We start from the raw sequence: 18,123 nt of genomic DNA, 5'->3' as shown, positions 1-18,123 counted from the left end.
TTCTGGGTACTGTCTTTTTTTTTTTTGGTAAATAACTCACATGCATTTACCGTTTTTTTCCATGTATAATGCCCCCCATGTATAATACGCACCCTAAAAATGGCATGTCGATGCTGGAAAAAAGCCTGTACCCATGTATAATACGCACCCAATTTTTATTTATTTTTTTAAGTCCCAATGATCGTCACACACGCATCTGGGTCTGGTGAAATTTGTCCTCTGCATTTGACCCATCCCCGTGTGATTTTGATCCAACAGGACTTACAGATGTACAGATCTGTAGCAGGGTTGTACAAAATCAATTTGAACCGGAAAATTGATTTTCAAATTTGTCACATCGTTGGGTTTTTCATTATGTGTTAACATTTTTTAAGGGTATTTCTGTGAGCCTTTACTTTTCCTTTGTTTTTGTCAGCTGTGTCAGGGCTAAGCACCATCAGACATTTACAGTGCCTTGCGAAAGTATTCGGCCCCCTTGAACTTTTCAACATTTCGCGACATTTCAGGCTTCAAACAAAGATTTAAAAGTTTAATTTTTTATCAGGAATCAACAACAAGTGGGACACAATCGTGAAGTGGAACGAAATTTATTGGATAATTTAAACTTTTTTAACAAATAAAAAACTGAAAAGTGGGGCGTGCATTCTCTGCATTCTCTTACTCATACAATCAGTCAAAATGGTCTCTTGATCGGGCCAGGAAAACTATCTTAACTACAAATACTGCATGCAAGTCTGGCTTTTTCTAATAGCCAATTAGACTAAGATTAAATATTAAACTATAAAGTGGTTACTTACGTTTGTACAATTATCCCACAAACCATCTTTGGCTGGTGGAAAAAGCTGTGCCAAAAACAATTTGGACACTTTGTCCGTCCTCACATTTCAGCGCAGGCTGGTCTAAGCACAGCTTTGCTTGATCCCCTTGATGGACACGTGACCCCACACGTTCATCTGCGTGATGCTTTGCAGATTGGCCTCTCGGTATTTGTAAGTCACCTCGTGGAGGCCCTTGATTGAGATCTGGAAATGATCGTCGGTGCACTTGATGAGAACCTGAGCAACAACAGGACACCATGCATTTGATGAGTGTGAACGGCATGGCGGTAAGCAAAGATGGGAGATGCGACGTTCGCGTTGACATTTTCGGGACTCACCAACCTTTGTTAGCGGCTAGGTGCTCTTCCACCAGTAAACGGCCGCTTCCCATAGGAAACACGCAACTGTTTTTTAAGATGTTAAGGAAGTTCTACAAGATGGAATAGTTGTGGCAGACACAGTTGTATGAATACACGTTGCACGTATGAACAAGTAAATTTAGCAACAATTAAATGCAATTAACTAACCAGCACCAATCCAAGGTAAGGAAAATTCTACACGAAAGTTTGGAAACCCCGAACCTGTAAGGCGGACGTGCGAGTGTGTGCAGAAACACGGTGTGATTCACGTCACCTTGACTTCTTGTCGGGGTCCAGAGCTTTGTGCGGGATGCTCCTCTCCTTTGTTCCAAGTTGTGTTCACTCTGGAGTTTAGACAAACAGGCTGATTGCAACACAGTTGCGTTTGTGGTATTAGCATTCTTGTGTCCGTGTGGGTGGGGTCCTTGTACCAATCTGCCAGTTTATTTGCTCGTCCTGTGATGGTTATGACGTTGTTCACACGGAGACCTCCCTTCAGCTTGATCGTTGATCCAAGCTGCAAACATGTAATCATAACATAACTGGCCAAAACATCTTGAGTAGAAATCGCATGTGAATGCTAAGATCTGACACTGAAAGGAAATTGTGTGGAAATCATTACAACTGTCCTTTGAACCTGTCCAGAAATGTGGGTGGGTAACAAAAAAATGCTCTTCACTATTTATGCAGAGAGAGGGGAAAAAAAATCAACTCACTATATCCGCTGACTTGGCGAGCTTGCTTCTGTGCAAGAGTATGCTGTCACCAGAATCTGCTTTCACTGAGGTGATTGCATGATGCACTTGAAGCTGTTGGGTAGCTTGCAGCTCATCTGCTTCCATCTTCCAGACTGAAAGATGAGCAAGATGGATTTCAGTGGATGATGCAGATGTTCTTGCAAGCGCTTAATTGGCCACGCACCTTTTGCGACATTGCCACGCAGTCCTTTTCCAGGTGTTTGGGTTCTTCTGGGGCCCAGTCGGTGAAAGTCACCTCGTGGTTGTCCGACCACTCAAACATGCTGAGTACACTCTGGTCATTGAGTCCAGTCCACATGTCGCTGGTTTCTGCAGGGGACAAAGGCGAGCAGATCTTTCACCTAGCGTTCAGGTGTTCCACCTATCGAGACCGTTTGCGCACCGAGGTCGGAGACATTTTTCACCCACGTCTGCTCCACCTTGGAAAGGATGGACACCAGATTGGCACCCAATTTCTCGCAGACATCTTGAGCATCAGCCCACCCCTTCTTGTCCTCGAATGATTAGTAGGAGAAGCCTGCAAACTCCTCCCAGGACTCTCCCGAGCATCTCGGCTCTGCAGGTGACATCCCGTGGCGAGGTTAGCAGTAGTTGAGTGCTTAACATGAAAAGATGCTCCATGAACTCACCTCCGTCTGCAAATGTGAAGGCCTGATCCAGGTCGTACATGTGACAATGAGCTGGGCCTCTTATTGGTAATTTGCCATAAACATTGGCCACTCACCTGAGGGAGGTAATCCTGTTGTGGGTGGAGCCAGCAGAGCCGTTCTTTGCCACGGCAGACATCACAATACAGTCTCCCCTCATGTCATTACGAACAGCGTGAATAGCGGCCGCGCAGACGCTCGACTCCTGCACTCAAATCAAGTCAAGAACTCAACTGGTGGGTCACGATAGGGAGGATTTGACTCCCTGCCCTCTCCCTTGCATGGCAGGGCACAATTTTGATCACACCGGTACTGCACATGCTCCCGTTCTGCCTGTCTAAATATGATTGGTGTGTGGAAATGAATGAATCTTTCAAAACATAATAACTTGGAAGATCCTAATTGAAATGTATGTTCATCTTCAAAATGTTTAGAGCCAGCCTAAGTGTCACTGATTCAGCAATCACGTACCTCATTGTAGACCAAGGTTCCTGTGACATTGTGTTGGGAGTTGGCGCACTTGGGTGGGGAGTAGAACCTGCGGAAGGCAAGGACGAGCAAATTGACGACAGGCGTTCACCGCCACGGAAACGCCGGGGCAAGTGTGACTCACGTCATTGCCTTGGTCAAGTTGAGGCTGTTGAACGTGCGGTCACAGGTTATCGTATCTGTCAGACAAAAGATGACGTAAAAAGATGGGTTGTGTGTTTTTCCCGGCAACCTCGGTCGCCAGAGACTCGCTTACCGTCACGTGCGCATCCTAAGAGGTCAAAACTGAGGCCAAAGTCAACGCTGTCCTCCAGCGACAGGATGCGGACGTACTGAGCGGACAATGGCGAGCCAAACCGGCGCTCTCCCCCTCCGCTAATCTAGAAACAGCACTGTGTTTGTAATCACAAATTTGGACAGCCCGGTCGGCGTCGGCGACACTGGCTGGCCGCTCACCTTTTCGTCCGGGTGTTCAGTCCAGCTTTTGCCATCAACACTCGTCTTCATCTCAAAATCGATGACCCAGGACCTTGGGTCAGTATGAGGACAGCCCTGGACGACAATCCCAGTCACCTTTCTCACGTGACCGAGGTTCACTTGGATCCAGCTGGTGGAGGCTGCAGAAGACGAGCTCGCTCAGGACACCAAACTACCAGCGCCGAAGTAGCATTTAGTTGTCTACGTACGATCTTGTGACGGTCTCCAGCAGGAATTCCTACTCAAGTGAGCTTTCTCAGGGCTGGTGTCGCTCATAGAAGACGAGGCTTCAAATGCTGAGTCGGTGATGCGCTTGTCCGCCTCAACCAAACTGTCAAGACACACTGAGGACAACCCAGAATCATCCTGTGAACCTTTTAGTCATCGTGTCAACGTCCGTAGCAGAAGAGAATGTGCCGTTATACCCCAACTCTGGTTGGGAGATACTACGTCATTGGACAACAAAGACGTGAAGCCCACCTTTCCGTTCACAGCTGTAGACCATGTGCAGGTATTTGGAGACAGCAGGGTAGGTCTCCCGGACGTCCTCGAAAGGGTCAGCAAGACAATATTGACGGTTGTCACATTTTTGCATGTAGTGAGGGAGGGCTCCTCGCACCACGCAAGTCTCTGCAAGTCACAAGGCCAAGTAGAAGCTTAGTAGGACCAAATTGTTACGCGACGACATTGCTTATGCAAGTCTTACGCTTTTTTCCGCTCTTAGTTGGACAAAAGTTGCCACTCCTCCGTCCGTAGAAGGCCGACTGGATGCGGATGACGCTTTGAGCCTCACTCTGACAAAAGAGGTCGACGTGCTTCTGCTGTTTGCACACAAGGATCTCCCGAAAACCTGCGAGCCCACCGTGGTGTCTTTTTTCCATCTCGCATCTTTTGACGTCAACATTTAGGATTCGGGGAAACTGACTTACCTACTCATCTTGCACATGTTGCTGCTCTTCTTCTTGCAGTTGTCAAATTTCCATTTCCCCTCTTCACTTTTAGTTTGAAAGGAAAGGCAGTTTTCACCAGAAGGTTTACCAGGGCTCTCTGTAAGGAGACGGCAGATACTAAGCGCTCCTCTCCATTGCTCGGACATCGGACCACGTCAGGTTCTTTTGCTCCTTGTCATACCGACACCAAGCCTCTTTGCATTTCTGCACAGACCAATCCCGGTTGTCAGTTGCGTACCAGTAGAGAATCAACTGCTTGCGCTTCCGTCTCACCAGATTGGAGAGTCCAAATCCAGAAGGGGTCATCGCCCATTTGCTTTTTCACAAAGGCTTCCTCGTCCGATGAGGCGATGGAGATCAGGTCGCTGCCCTCCCAGTAGCAGTTGTATCGAGCCCCCATCCAACCGTTGAGGGTCTCCATCTTCTTGTAGCAACGGGAGCCCAAAGGAAGCCAGCCGTTGGCCCTGTCACATGACCTCTGACCGACTGAGGAAACATTTGAGGGATTTTTTATTTTACGCATATTGCATATTCCCCTTTTTAAAGCTAATCTTTGTTGAGTGTGGGTTAGGATGTGGGTACTTTTAGCCCTCAAGAAACGCTGCCATACAGAGAATAGAATTGGGTTAGGTGGCTCCGATCCAAATTTAACCATCAAGCAGTCTTGCCTGAGACCATCTCAGGGGAAGAAGTTATACCGGCTGTCTGGGATCAGAGTTGACCAATGAGTGGTTTGTTAAAATGTCAAATGTCAATGTAAAAAGCACGGGAGGAACTCTGCACTTTTCTGGACGCAAGACATTTCGACATCTTGGGAGCGGCAAGCGTCATGTTACCTGTTCCTCTTTTCTTGCAGATGTAGTTGCTTTTTTCTTGGCAATCGTCAAATTCCCAGCGGCCGTCGGCAGTGAGCAAGGAAAGGCAGCTTTAACCGGGGCCTTCTCCGGCGATGCCTGGAAGGAGACAACACTCAGCACTCGTTCGTTTTGTCGCCGACAAACATTCGCCAGGTTATAGGCCGACCTGTTTTCGGGTTTTTGTAAGTGAACGGGGATCCATCAGTCCACTTGCTGCCTTCAGTGATATTGGCATTGGCTCCCAACCATAGTGAGCGACTGGTCATCCAAAGGGTGTAACCTTTGGATCGAAGTAAAACAACAACCAAGTGTTTGAACATTGTACAGGTGCGTGTGTTCCTTCTGGAGTCCATGCGGCACAAACTGTTTGAGCCTCTATCGTGCCCTCCGGGCAGTTTACCTTCGATGAAGAACTGCTCATTTGAGTTGGTGATGCTGAGCAAGTTACCTCCCCGGCTGACGCAGTCGTCTCGCGCCTCCTGCCAGGTCTTCCGAGACTTGGGGTCGAGCAGGTAGGAGAAGTCAAAGCGGTTTTCTACCCACCCGTCCCACCTTTTGGTCCTATCTGCAAGTGAGACTCGCGTCACTTGAGGGCCAATTGACGACAAGAGCGCGACCACGGATGTGACGCCCACCTGGCGTCAATGTTGACGGCGCAAGAGCAGTAACATTTGAGACATGTATGACATACTGGCATAACTGTCTTGTCAACAGCGTCTTGGCATTTGTATCGGGTTTTGTTTCAAAAGACAGAGTCGGTTCAATCGGTATTTCTTTAAAGCGAAATTAGGTTATTTTTGTAACCAGCATTTATTCCAGTGCATATTTTCTCGTGTTATTTCTTCAGTTTGGACGAAATGAAAATGGATTACCTGTCAAAAGGACAACTTTAAAATAGAGAAAAATCCTGCTTGATCACTGACTAAAACACACAAATTGAGAAAGCTGGAGCTGAATTGATGTCTTTGATTTGCTGATCAGTGATATTATTTGCCATTTTAATTATCCTTTTCCTTTTAATAATCTAGTTTACTTTAGTTAATTGGACCATTCAAGTGATTAGTTGAATACCCTACTAGTATACTTGTTCATGATATTCTTATATTTTGAGATAGGATATTTGAGTTTTCTTAAGATGTATGCCATAATCAGCAATAATAAAATAATAAAAGGCTTGCAATATTTCAGTTGATTTGTAATGAATCCAAAATGTATGACATTTTTTGTTTTTTAATTGCATTACAGAAAATAAACAACTTTATAACAATATTCTAATTTTCTGAGACAGTCCTGTATTTGCTATTTGGCGGAAGGTAGCATACACCAGATTTGTGTGACGTCACTAGTGGGGTTTGTCATTGGCCGCCGTTCCGGTGTCGATAAAGTTTTGCGAGTGACGTTGCTTCACGTGCGGTACGATGGCGGACACGCGGAGTACCAACGTGGATGAAGACACAGCGAAACTTCCAGAAATGAACCAAAAGAAGACTGACAAAAACAAGCGGCTTGCAGAAGACGACGAGCACGAGGAGGTGACGCGCTGACGCGAAACACAACCGGAACGTATCTAGCTAGCCGACGGCTATCTGTTAGCATGTGGTTCCGAAAAGCCAGCCAAAGGCTGAACTGGAGCGGCTTGCTCCAGTCTGGCTCCAATCAAGTACCAACCCGGCTCCAGTGAAGTCTATTCAAATGTTAAAAAGCAAATGAAAGAAAAGAAACCGAACATGGTTGAACGTATCCACGCCTCAAGTTACCTTAGCTAACTTGATCAAACGTCGAATTGTCTTGATCGATGCATGAAACACTGTCGAGAAGCGCCTACTGTGCAAACTATCACACAAATTTGAGTGACATGCGTTCACTGTAACTACACGTGTGCTGTTTACATGTTGCAGATGTTCGGCGTTTGCAACGAAGAAGACGAGGAAGGGTCAGTGAGTGAGGAAAGTGTATATTCAGGACTTGAGGATTCGGGGAGCGACAGTGAGGGGGACGAGGATGATGCCGAGTTTGGCTTTTGCAAGAATGAAGCCGATTTAGCGGAACAGGTAGCGTTACTCGTCGTTCTCCCCGCAGTATCTCCCGCATCTGCTTATTGCTTCTATTGTGTGCCCATTTCCAGAAGGACGTAGGAGGCCAAAAGAAAGAAGAGTATGAGGTCGACTCGTCCGACGAAGAAGTGAGATGTTTTCTTATTCTCATCAAATGCAACAGAAATGCAGTGTGAAAGCCAAGCCACAACCATCTGGTTCCCCAGTGTCGGAATGATAAAGAAGGAGCTCATCTTTTGGCCGTTCTTTGTCATTGTCGTCAGGACATCAGGAACACAGTGGGGAACATTCCCATGGAGTGGTACAAAGACTTCCCTCACATTGGCTACAATTTGGACGGCAAGAAGATCTTCAAGCCCATCCGGAACAAGGATGAGCTGGACCAGTTCTTGGAGAAAATGGAGAACCCTGACTACTGGTGAGACGCCGGCGCGGGAGCTTGGGTGTCGCCGGGTGCGGATGACGCTAACGTGTGGCTTGTGCGCAGGAGAACGGTTCACGACAAGCAGACGGGAAGCGACATTGTGCTGTCTGACGAGCAGGTGGCGCTGGTGAAGCGGCTGCAGAAAGGACAGTTTGGAGACGCCAACTTTGACGAGTTCCAGGTAAGGTGCTCTCATCGCTTTGTTCCTCTGGCCGTTTCCCACACTAACCGCTGCTCTGGTGGCCCTCAGCCTTCGGTGGACTTCTTCACCAACGAAGTGATGCTTCATCCCGTCACCAACAGACCGGCTGACAAGCGTAGCTTCATCCCGTCGCTATTGGATAAGGAGAAGGTAATGTGCAGGTGCGCTGGATGAGAGGTCTGGCGGCGTGACACTTGCCACTCGCCTTCAGGTCTCCAAGCTGGTCCACGCCATCAAAATGGGCTGGATCAAGCCTCGCCGCGTGCGTGACGACAGCCAGGGCCGCTTCTATGACCTTTGGGGCAAGGAGGACTCCTCTCTCCTGGCCCAACACAGGATGCACCTGCCTGCACCCAAGAACCCGCTACCCGGCCACCACGAGTCCTACAACCCTCCGCCCGAGTACCTGTTCACGGACGAGGAGGTAACATCCGCCAGGGGGCGCTCCGTTCAAGTCTCCGCAGGGCAGCGACATCATCACCTTCGACCTTGTCTGCAGCGCGCTCTCTGGGAGCAGCAGGACCCAGCTGACCGAAAGCTGCCCTTCGTTCCCGCCAAGTTCTCCAGCCTCCGTCAGGTTCCGGCCTTTCCCCGTTTCATCCACGAGAGGTTTGAGCGCTGCCTGGACCTTTACCTGTGTCCTCGCCAGAGGAAGATGAGGGTAACGCCTCCCCGCCTCACTACAAATGGCCGGGCTGCTTGCTTACTAAGCTCTCCCGCAGGTCAACGTGGATCCGGAAGACCTCATTCCGAAGCTTCCTAAACCCAAAGACCTGCAGCCGTTCCCTACCACGCAGTCGCTGGTACGCACACGTACACACCCACGGCCCGAGATGAGGTGTGATCGCTATGTCTTCCTGTGTTCAGATTTATCATGGTCACAGCGCTCTGGTTCGGTCCATCAGCGTTTCTCCATCGGGACAGTGGCTTGCCTCAGGTAGGTCACGTGCTGGCGAGCAAGCAAGAACGCACGCTCTTTCTTCTCCATATGCTATTGTTCTATCAGTTCTCCTCGTTTTTACGAGTCGTCCCATTACAAGTAGGCCTTCATGGCTCCAGCTTGCGGATTGTCTGACCGGCTCGAGCCGAGTCGCGTTGAGACTTGGCTCGGTTTGAATGACTGGACTTTTGGCAGCAGCTCTCTCGCCTAAGAAGCTGCCACTCCACTTTCAGGAAGTGACGATGGCACTGTAAGGTTCTGGGAAATCAACTCGGCTCGCTGTGTCAAGATGGTCCGACTGGGCGGAGCTGTGAAGAGCGTGTGTTGGAACCCCAACCCGTGCTTATGTCTCCTGGCCGTCGCCTTGTGAGGCTCCGCTCCCACCGCCTGGCAGAATGCCTTGCCCCGGCCCATCTGGCTCTTGGAAGACCATGTCCGTCCGTCTCTCCACAGGGACTCGCTGGTGGTGGTCTTATCGCCCGCGCTCGCCGAGCGACAGGTGGTCTCATCCTCTGAACGTCTGCTCATCGCTCACCTGGACGCGGAGCCCGCGGTGGGGCCCGTGACTTGGAGCGACGTGGAAGGCGAGGAGCACAGCCAAGGCCTGCGCTTGAAAATCCAACATCCCAAAGTGCGGCACTCGATTGAGGCAAATGTGGCAAAGATTTACATTATTGCTGTCTCACAGACCATCGTTGTCCCTAGGCCGTCAAGCAACTGGCGTGGCACGCCAAAGGGGACTACCTGGCCTCGGTCATGCCGGATCACTCCAGCCATCAGCAGGTCTTCATCCACCAGCTCAGCACCAGACGCAGTCAAAACCCCTTCCGACGCAACAAAGGCCTGGTGCAGTGCGTATCCTTCCACCCCATCCGGCCCTACTTCTTCGTGGCCACACAGCGCAACGTGCGCATCTACAACCTGATCAAGCAGGAGATGAGCAAGAAGCTGCAGGCCAACTCCAAATGGATTTCAAGCATGGCCGTCCACCCCGGAGGTGAGTCACGTCAAGCACTCGCCGAACTGATGCGCGCAAGCGTGCATACCTAACATCCGTGTGGCCGGCGCTCAGGCGACCACGTGATCTGTGGAAGTTACGACTGCCGACTGGGCTGGTTTGACCTGGACCTATCCACCAAGCCTTACAAGATGCTCCGGTAGGTGACACGCTGAGCCGCAGGTCCTGCCTGGGCTGACATTCACCGTTGCACTGTTTCCGACCAGGCACCACAAGAAAGCAGTGAGGGCCGTCGCCTATCACAGAGTTTACCCGCTCTTCGCCTCAGCGTCCGATGACGGCTCCGTCATCGTCTGCCACGGGATGGTCTACAAGTAACTGCGCACACACACACTTTGATAAGTTTCACGCACGTTCCCACACTAACGCTGCCCTTTTTTTTCCAGTGACTTGCTGCAGAACCCGCTCATTGTTCCAGTCAAGGTTTTAAAAGGTCACGTGGTCATTCACGAACTGGGTGTCCTTGATGTGACCTTTCACCCCACGCAGCCTTGGGTCTTTTCATCGGGAGCGGACAACACCATCCGCCTCTTCACCTAGTGGCCCTGCCCTCCTGCATTGTTTTTTTAATAAAAAAAAAATTGGGGGTTCTGCTGAAATTTTATCTCTTTTCAAAACTATCTGTTCACTGCAAGACCGTGAAATTACACATAAAGCTTTACGTGGAAGGGAAAAAAAAGTAGCTTTTTTACACTAGAGAACAACTTAAAAGTTATTTATCACATGGGCCTCCAAGAGAAGCTTTTGAGTTGCATTTGAAATGGGATAATCACATTTACCGCATTTCAAACCTGCGTTTATTGCTGTCTGAAATAAGCGACACGGGTCATTTTCTTTTGAAAGGTGATCGGTTCTGGTGTCGACTTGAAGCGGAAGCTTGATGTCATTGAGACCAACGACAAGAAAAAAAATTGGGGGCAGAAATGACATTAAACGGTGCTTTTTAGCTTTCGTATTGCGACAGGTTTGGCAGGAAGAAAACTAATGATGGGATGGTAGGAACACTTCAATACACTAGGTGGCGGTAATGCACCTGGAAGCAGGTGCACCCTGCCGTAAACTACAAAGAAAGAAGAAGCTTTACGTCACTTTTTGTGTTGGTGCAAAATGACAGAAGACAGAATCACGCCGGGGCAGGACGAGTGTGCTTACAGCAGCTGTTACTGGTAAAAAGAGTCAGTCGCGTTATTGCCTGACATTTTATCAAGACCAGGGAGTCAAATGTTTACGTTCTGTGTATTGCTCGTCCACATTTGATCGAGTGCGATCGGTCACCATTGATGAACCTTCCCCCTGAGCCATAGACAGATGGCTAGTCTAAGTTTATATTTTAACCTGACTCGAGACTAAAATATTAAATTAATTAAATATGCAATAAAAATCAAATTGTATAAACGGTGGCTAAATGTTGAATGACTAAATTTCAGCTCAGTGTTCGTTTAGTTTTGATTCTATTTGAACGACTAAATCAAAATAAAGTTGAAACTCTCTGGACGAATGAGTTAAATTTACTGAATAATGTATATTGACCAAAAACCATAATCACAAAACCAGATCAGAGTTAAATAAAATATCAGCTTGCACAAATGGCGATCGAGGACAGTAGCCTAAATCTTAAATAAAATGCATGGACGAAATTGTACTATCAGAGAATGAATTTCTTAATAACGCCTTTGCGCTAGGAGGCAGCAACGCTCTTAAATGTAAGTTACTGATGGAGGATATCAAAAATATAAATATTTTATACTCGCACCCACGTTCTTGCAACACAAATAACCCCAACATTTTAGCTCACCTCCCTCTTCTATTTGCAAACTTAGAGCCCGTTGACTATCAGACATGTTCTTTTATCCGGCAATCAATGTTTCCTTTCCTTTTCTATCATTATCGTTGTGCCTTTGCAGTGAAGAAAACGTGTGGAAACTTTGCGAGTTGGTCCGTCGGGAGAGAAGTGCGCCTCTCCAAGAACTTTTTGTGGTGTTCATCTCTAACGACAACAGAACGGTAAGATCGCAGTTGTCTTATGTGGGCGGCCGGCGCGCTCCCAAAAGCGGGACGTAAACACGTTCTGGATGATGGATTTTCCTAAAACGTGCTGCTTTTGCCGCCAGGTCCCGTTGTGGAAACAGAAGTCGGCGTGCGGAGAGAAGCCCGTCATTTGGGTAGGACGGCGCCGGGTGACACGCTAGCTCGACGCAATCGTTCCACGCGAGTCAAGTGTGACGTCTGTGTAGGATTATCACGTGGTTCTACTTCACGTCCGGGCCGGGTTCGAGGCCACCGTTTACGACCTGGACTCCGTCCTGCCATTCCCCTGTGATCTGAAGCTTTACGCCGCCCACGCCCTGCGTACTGACGGTAGCCTTCGGCCCGAGTACCACAGGTAGCCGCCGCCGTTGCCTGAGCCTTGGAAAATCGAGGTAGGAAGGAAGAAGGAACGATCCTTGACCTCACTTAATGTCATGCAGGAAATTGCGTGTGGTCCCCGCTGACTGCTTCCTGTTGAACTTTGCCTCGGACCGGTCGCACATGAAGAACGCTGATGGGTCCTGGAAGATGCCCCCGCCGCCATACGCCCCAATCTCCACTGCAGGTCAAAGTTCATGTGTAGAAGACGGGCGTTGAACACCCTCCATGACCTCTGTTGTAATCTTTTTCTTATGCAGACTCTCACATGAACCTGGAAGACTTTATCTGCATGGATCCCACCCGTGGATGGGGCGACATTTTTACTTTGGACCATTTTCTGCGGCACTACGTTAAAGACTTGCCATTGACATCGTTGTCATAGTGTGTGAGTGTGTGCGTGAGTGTGCGTGTGATGCCATTGCGAAATGTGTTTAACATATTTACCACAGTAAAATACGTTTTTGACATTTTTCACGTGGGACTCTGAATGAGAGATTGTTTCTCAATAAGCGCAATAAACAGCAGTCTGGTTGAATCACATCTGAACAAAAAATGTGAGCAGAGTAGTAAATATACAGAGGTGCGCTGCTGTCACACCAGAAAACATGATCAACTTCATGATTGAATCTAATAATACATTTGGCAAAACAAGACAATTCCTGATCTGGTTCAGGTGATCTGCAGAGGATGATGACGATGTTGCACCTCCCCATCCTTTTTTAAATAATTTATTTAACATTAGCATTATCATACTATAGTGCAAGTAAATTTTGCTGTATGACATGAAAAGGATTGCACCAGTGACCTGCTTTGCTTTTTTCACGTTTTAACGTGATAGCTTGCAATTGTTTTTAAACCATATCTTTTTGACTTCCTTTTTTACACACGCACGCGCACACACGGTGTCGGAACACAAAACGGGCGAGCGTACCCCTTTACCATCAGCGACCCCCTATTTTTTAGGATTTCGTTTTCCTGCCGTCATCGTGTTGTGACGTCACGGAGAAGGCGTGGCCTGGTTGTCGTCAAACAAACAAACAAACAGCAGCTGCTGCTCGAGACGCGAAGAAAAAAGAAACACAAAGTTGCATCTGGGGGTTTCTGTCATCGTCGAACGCCTCGAGATGGTAGCAACGGATGCTCCTCGCGTTCCCGCAAACTGGTCCGGTCCCGTTGGGCCTCCGCGTAGGCGCTGACGAGGACGAGCGCGGCCAGTTGGTCGCTTAGCTGCGTTAGCATGCGGTGCTAATCGGCCTCGGTGAGCTAGCTTTGTGTTCCAATCTCGCCGGCATCCCGGCAGGCGGGTGTAGCATGAGCTTCTCGCCCGCCCGCTTGCTCATTCGTCCCAGGCTGCACAACGCCAAATTTTGCATTTGTAGACAAAACAATCGGCACCGTGCAGACTTTTGATCTCCGAGGACGTCGTTTGAGAGAAATGATGGAGCATCCTGCTTTGTCGGGCTTGCAATAGCGAGAGAGCCCGCCCGCCCGCGATCCCAGTCTCTTTGTGAATTCTTGATCTTAGCTTAGCCAGCATCTCTGTCGATTCCTGCTAAGCTAACTGCACATTCGTGACCTTGGACTCGTCGTCATGGACGCCATCGTCTGGGGTGTCTTCTTGCTCTTCTTAACAGGTTAGTTGACGTCAATTCAACGCGCCGTCCTTATTTTGAAACCTGAATGTGCCCTTTGCCTTGTTCATGTTGGATGCGGTTAACATCAGCTTGTGTCGCCCTGGCAACGATTGCTAAATGAACTCATTTTGCCTGCACGATGGCGTTAAAGTTGTCTGTTTTTGCAGGATGCCACGCCGCTTCTCAGAGGAACGATAACGTTCTGGTGTCGGGCATTTCCAACGGTGAGCACCAAACACGACGGGGGCGTGCGTGGGATCTGGCCGGTCATGACTCTGTGGCCTTTTCAGCGTGCGGCGAGTCGTCGGAGCTCCTCCGAGCATCCAGCGGGGTCATCGCCAGTCCCGGTTGGCCATTCCAATACCCGACCCGCCTCAACTGTAGCTGGAACATCAGAGGGCGACCCGGTGACAGGGTCACCATCAGGTACGGTGCCTCGGCAGCCGCTTCGCTCTTCGCTGTGCATCACTGCACCTTTTTGGTCCCTCCTCTGCAGCTTCCAGGACTTCGACCTGCAGGGATCACATCGCTGCTCGTCGGACTGGATGTCCATCAGCAGCTACAAGAACCTAGACGGTCTGCGCGTATGTGGCTCCTCTCTGCCACCTCCGTACATCTCCTCGCAGGACCACGTCTGGATCCATTTCCGTTCTGACGACGCTCTTTCGGGAAAAGGCTTTCGGCTGTCCTACGTCACAGGTGAGGTGAAGAGGGTTTTGCAAAAGTAGAAAGACTATTACTGTGTTTAATTAATTAATTTATTTCTGTCTATCTATCTTGGATCTCTACTACATGAGAGCGCCACTGTGCACGATGCCCTCTGGTGTGTGTGCGTCATCCCATAGCAAAACAAAACTTTTTTTTTTTTTGCCTACTTTGGCGACAGGTAAGCCGGATGTTTCCAGCTGCGACGTGGACCAGTTCCACTGCTCGAACGGGAAATGCATCCCCGACTGGTGGCGTTGTAACTCTATGGATGAGTGTGGCGACAATTCGGACGAGGATCTGTGCGTGGACTCGCCGTTCTCCTTCCAGCCGTGCAGCCTGGACCAGTTCCCGTGCTTGTCCCGCTACACGCGAATCTACACCTGCTTGCCTCACAGCCTCCGTTGCGACGGCAGCATCGACTGCCAGGTGGGGTCCGTCTCGACTTGACTTTGACTCCCCTCTAACCTCTGCCGGCTCTTTCAGGACCTGGGCGATGAGATCGACTGCCAAGTGCCCACCTGCGGGGAATGGTTACGCAACTTCTACGGCTCCTTTAGCTCTCCCAACTATCCTGACTTCTACCCTCCGGGGAGCAACTGTACCTGGCTGATTGACACTGGAGACCACAGGAAGGTACGGCGGGACAAAAGCGAGCGGACCTCCCTTCTGCACGCCGCCAGAGCCGCTCTGAAGGCTAGCGTTCGTTTCTCCTTCCGGCAGGTCATCCTACGCTTTACCGACTTTAAGCTGGACGGCACCGGTTATGGGGACTACGTCAAGGTGTACGACGGTTTGGAGGAGAACCCTCGGCGCCTTCTCAGGGTTCTGACGGCCTTCGACTCGAGGGCGCCGGTGGCCGTGGTGTCGTCCTCCGGGCAGCTGCGTGTCCATTTTTACGCCGACAAGATCAATGCCGCCAGGGGCTTCAATGTCACCTACCAGGTTGTCCTGACTGGGTGCGATCCGAGCCAGCTCGGCTGCTCGGCCGCGGCTCTACGCCTCTATTTGGGTTTCGCAGGTGGACGGCTTCTGCTTGCCCTGGGAGGTTCCCTGCGGGGGCAACTGGGGATGCTACACGGCGCCGCAGCGCTGCGACGGCTATTGGCACTGCCCCAACGGCCGCGACGAGCTTAACTGCTCCGCCTGTCAGGAGGACGAGTTTCCCTGCTCCCGGAACGGAGCCTGTTACCCAAGATCTGACCGTTGCAACTACCAGAACCGATGCCCCAACGGGTCTGATGAAAAGAACTGCTTATTCTGTCAGCCTGGAAACTTCCACTGCAAGGTATTCTACCCGGCGTGCGCAAGGATCTGTCTCTGCCGCGCAAACCTGCAAAGTTGCGCTGTCATGTGTGCACAGAACAACCGTTGCGTGTTTGAGTCGTGGGTGTGCGACGCCCAGGATGACTGCGGCGACGGCAGCGATGAGGAAAGTTGTCCCGTGGTGGTTCCCACCAGGGTGATCGCGGCTGCCGTGATCGGCAGCCTGGTCTGCGGCCTGCTGCTGGTCATTGCGCTGGGCTGCACGTGCAAACTCTACTCGCTGCGCGTTTCTGAACGCAGGTGAGCTCCATGGACGACGTCTTTTGCGGCGAGTTTTTGACGCACGCACTTAACCATCTCACTCTGCAGGTCCTTCGAGACGCAGTTGTCCAGAGTGGAGGCAGAACTACTGAGGAGGGAAGCCCCGCCCTCCTACGGTCAGCTGATTGCTCAGGGTTTGATTCCGCCTGTGGAGGATTTCCCCGTTTGCTCTGGGAGTCAGGTAAACACCCACAGAACGAATGTGACTCCCAGGCAGGACATTTGTTCACGTGGCGTCAGACGTTGTCTTTGTGGTCGGGGATACCGTGTTGTCACGCGATCGTGATTGACTTTGCTTTTGATGGCTCTTCGTCCTCAGGGATCAGTTCTGGAGAACCTGCGTCTGGCCGTGCGCTCTCAGCTGGGCTTCACCTCGCTTCGGCTCCCTTCCGCCAGCAGTCGCTGCCGCCGAGGCCTGTGGCGCAGCCTCTTCAACTTCTCCCGGTCTCGCCAGTCGGGGTCTCTGGCTCTGGTCTCTGCCGACGTCGAGGACAGCGGCGCTACCGCGAGTTCCGCATCGGACCCGCCGTCCCCGGATTCGGACGACACGGACACAGAAAGCGAGAGGGTGAGGGAGCGCGGCGTCGGGGCGGCGGGCGGTCCTGTCGCCCCCCTGCCCCACAAGAGCGCGCCCGCCACTTCAGTGGGGGCCACCGTTTTGTCGACGGCCTCTGTGACCCCCGCCAACCCGCCAGCCGGCCTTTGCCGAGTCCAAAATGCTCCTGGCCAGGCCACGGTCGCTGTGGAAACAGCCGATTCAGACGCGGAAAGTCACGGTGACTCATCCCGGCTCCGAGCCCCACCCGCCTCCACCCTGCACCGTCTGACCCAAAATCTGCACCGCCTGGCCAGGAACATTATGACTTCAAGTCGCGTCCAGCAGAACCAGACCTGGGGCAATCACAGTCCGCTACGCCAGCTCGATACAGGAAGGGGGGCGGAGTCAACTGAACAGCAGCAGAGCGCAGACGAAGATGACGTGGAGCTTTTGATCCCGGAGTCGGACTCGTCGTCGTTTGGCGACGTCCGCCAGCCGCTCCTGGACCCGCAGCCTTCGCGTCCGTCGCGCCCGTCGCGCTCCTCTTCCACGGCAGCTCAGAAGGCGCGGCATCAGGGCGCGAGCGGTCCGCGGGACGGACCCTGCGACTACTGCGGGAAAGTTCACACCGCTCAGATCCCGGACACGTGTCTGGAGGTGGGAGGCAAGATGGAGAGCAGCGACGACGAGCTGCTTCAGCTATGCTAACAGGCTTGAAGGCTAACCTGCTGCCTAAACTGGCTAAAGGGACCATTGCGAGAGTGGCGGCGGCTCCACGCTCTGTCACTAACCTCGCCGTGCTCACATCGCCAGCACCGGTGACTGAGAATGACATTGCCAACCTGCTGTGTCCCGGGCCTCGTGTTGATTGCCCCCTCACCACCATCACCCACCCACCCCCGATCAGGTGACCTGTCATTCATTCTGTCCTTCATTCTCCAAGGACGTTCAGAGCAAGAAACACACCTTTGCATCTTGATGTTGAATCCAATCAATGCGTTGGTGTGGAAAAATTGCTCTCATCTCCCCAAATTGTGAAGCGGTGTCAACTTTTGCAGATATTATTTCCATAGAAAAAGGTCCTCCATGTGATGGGTATTTTTTTTTTGTCTTCTCGGTTTTGGTACCTTGGCTATTTATTGTTAGCGTTCTTCTAATTGTGGTGTTCTCTGACCTGCATGATTACTTGACGTTTTTTCCCTTTGGTTTCCCAAACTGACTTATTAAATTTTGAAATGCCGCCTTTTTTGGATACAT

The 18,123-nt window shown here is 50.7% G+C and overlaps 3 protein-coding genes across 3 annotated transcripts; all 3 read left to right on the top strand.

Annotated features, from left to right (window-relative positions):
* Window positions 1–6,721: 6,721 nt before the first annotated feature.
* On the top strand, window positions 6,722–10,592 carry bop1 (BOP1 ribosomal biogenesis factor). Its single transcript, XM_061267539.1, has 16 exons — window positions 6,722–6,887; window positions 7,254–7,406; window positions 7,481–7,537; window positions 7,673–7,827; window positions 7,897–8,014; window positions 8,084–8,185; window positions 8,247–8,459; window positions 8,535–8,696; window positions 8,758–8,838; window positions 8,903–8,972; window positions 9,209–9,341; window positions 9,429–9,606; window positions 9,681–9,972; window positions 10,048–10,132; window positions 10,200–10,307; window positions 10,380–10,592. The coding sequence occupies exons 1-16, from the start codon at window positions 6,774–6,776 to the stop codon at window positions 10,531–10,533; spliced, it is 2,175 nt and encodes a 724-aa protein (XP_061123523.1). The 5' UTR covers window positions 6,722–6,773; the 3' UTR covers window positions 10,534–10,592.
* Window positions 10,593–11,041: 449 nt separating this feature from the next.
* On the top strand, window positions 11,042–12,874 carry ntaq1 (N-terminal glutamine amidase 1). The gene is made up of 6 exons (XM_061267611.1): window positions 11,042–11,159; window positions 11,898–11,997; window positions 12,105–12,155; window positions 12,228–12,376; window positions 12,462–12,586; window positions 12,660–12,874. The coding sequence occupies exons 1-6, from the start codon at window positions 11,101–11,103 to the stop codon at window positions 12,782–12,784; spliced, it is 609 nt and encodes a 202-aa protein (XP_061123595.1). The 5' UTR covers window positions 11,042–11,100; the 3' UTR covers window positions 12,785–12,874.
* A 512-nt stretch (window positions 12,875–13,386) lies between these two features.
* Window positions 13,387–18,106, top strand: lrp12 (low density lipoprotein receptor-related protein 12). Its single transcript, XM_061267536.1, has 11 exons — window positions 13,387–14,036; window positions 14,204–14,260; window positions 14,327–14,462; window positions 14,533–14,735; window positions 14,923–15,170; window positions 15,228–15,377; window positions 15,465–15,686; window positions 15,763–16,029; window positions 16,105–16,307; window positions 16,377–16,509; window positions 16,648–18,106. Exons 1-11 carry the CDS (start codon window positions 13,994–13,996, stop codon window positions 17,572–17,574), a joined length of 2,589 nt encoding a protein of 862 aa, XP_061123520.1. The 5' UTR covers window positions 13,387–13,993; the 3' UTR covers window positions 17,575–18,106.
* The last annotated feature ends 17 nt before the right edge of the window (window positions 18,107–18,123 follow it).

This window comes from Syngnathus typhle, linkage group LG20, assembly GCF_033458585.1.
Source record: "Syngnathus typhle isolate RoL2023-S1 ecotype Sweden linkage group LG20, RoL_Styp_1.0, whole genome shotgun sequence".
Classification (NCBI taxonomy): domain Eukaryota; kingdom Metazoa; phylum Chordata; class Actinopteri; order Syngnathiformes; family Syngnathidae; genus Syngnathus; species Syngnathus typhle.
Note: the sequence above shows the minus strand (reverse complement) of the source record. Positions and strands in the feature narration are given on the sequence as shown.

Coding starts and splice junctions, on each gene's coding strand:
- bop1 (XM_061267539.1), top strand. CDS start 6,774: ATGGCGGACACGCGGAGTACCAACGTGGATGAAGACACAGCGAAACTT. Junction 7,407..7,480: donor AAGCCGATTTAGCGGAACAG/GTAGCGTTACTC, acceptor GCCCATTTCCAG/AAGGACGTAGGAGGCCAAAA. Junction 8,015..8,083: donor CCAACTTTGACGAGTTCCAG/GTAAGGTGCTCT, acceptor GGTGGCCCTCAG/CCTTCGGTGGACTTCTTCAC.
- ntaq1 (XM_061267611.1), top strand. CDS start 11,101: ATGACAGAAGACAGAATCACGCCGGGGCAGGACGAGTGTGCTTACAGC. Junction 11,998..12,104: donor TCTCTAACGACAACAGAACG/GTAAGATCGCAG, acceptor TTTTGCCGCCAG/GTCCCGTTGTGGAAACAGAA. Junction 12,587..12,659: donor CGCCCCAATCTCCACTGCAG/GTCAAAGTTCAT, acceptor TTTCTTATGCAG/ACTCTCACATGAACCTGGAA.
- lrp12 (XM_061267536.1), top strand. CDS start 13,994: ATGGACGCCATCGTCTGGGGTGTCTTCTTGCTCTTCTTAACAG. Junction 14,261..14,326: donor GGTGTCGGGCATTTCCAACG/GTGAGCACCAAA, acceptor TGGCCTTTTCAG/CGTGCGGCGAGTCGTCGGAG. Junction 14,736..14,922: donor TCGGCTGTCCTACGTCACAG/GTGAGGTGAAGA, acceptor CTTTGGCGACAG/GTAAGCCGGATGTTTCCAGC.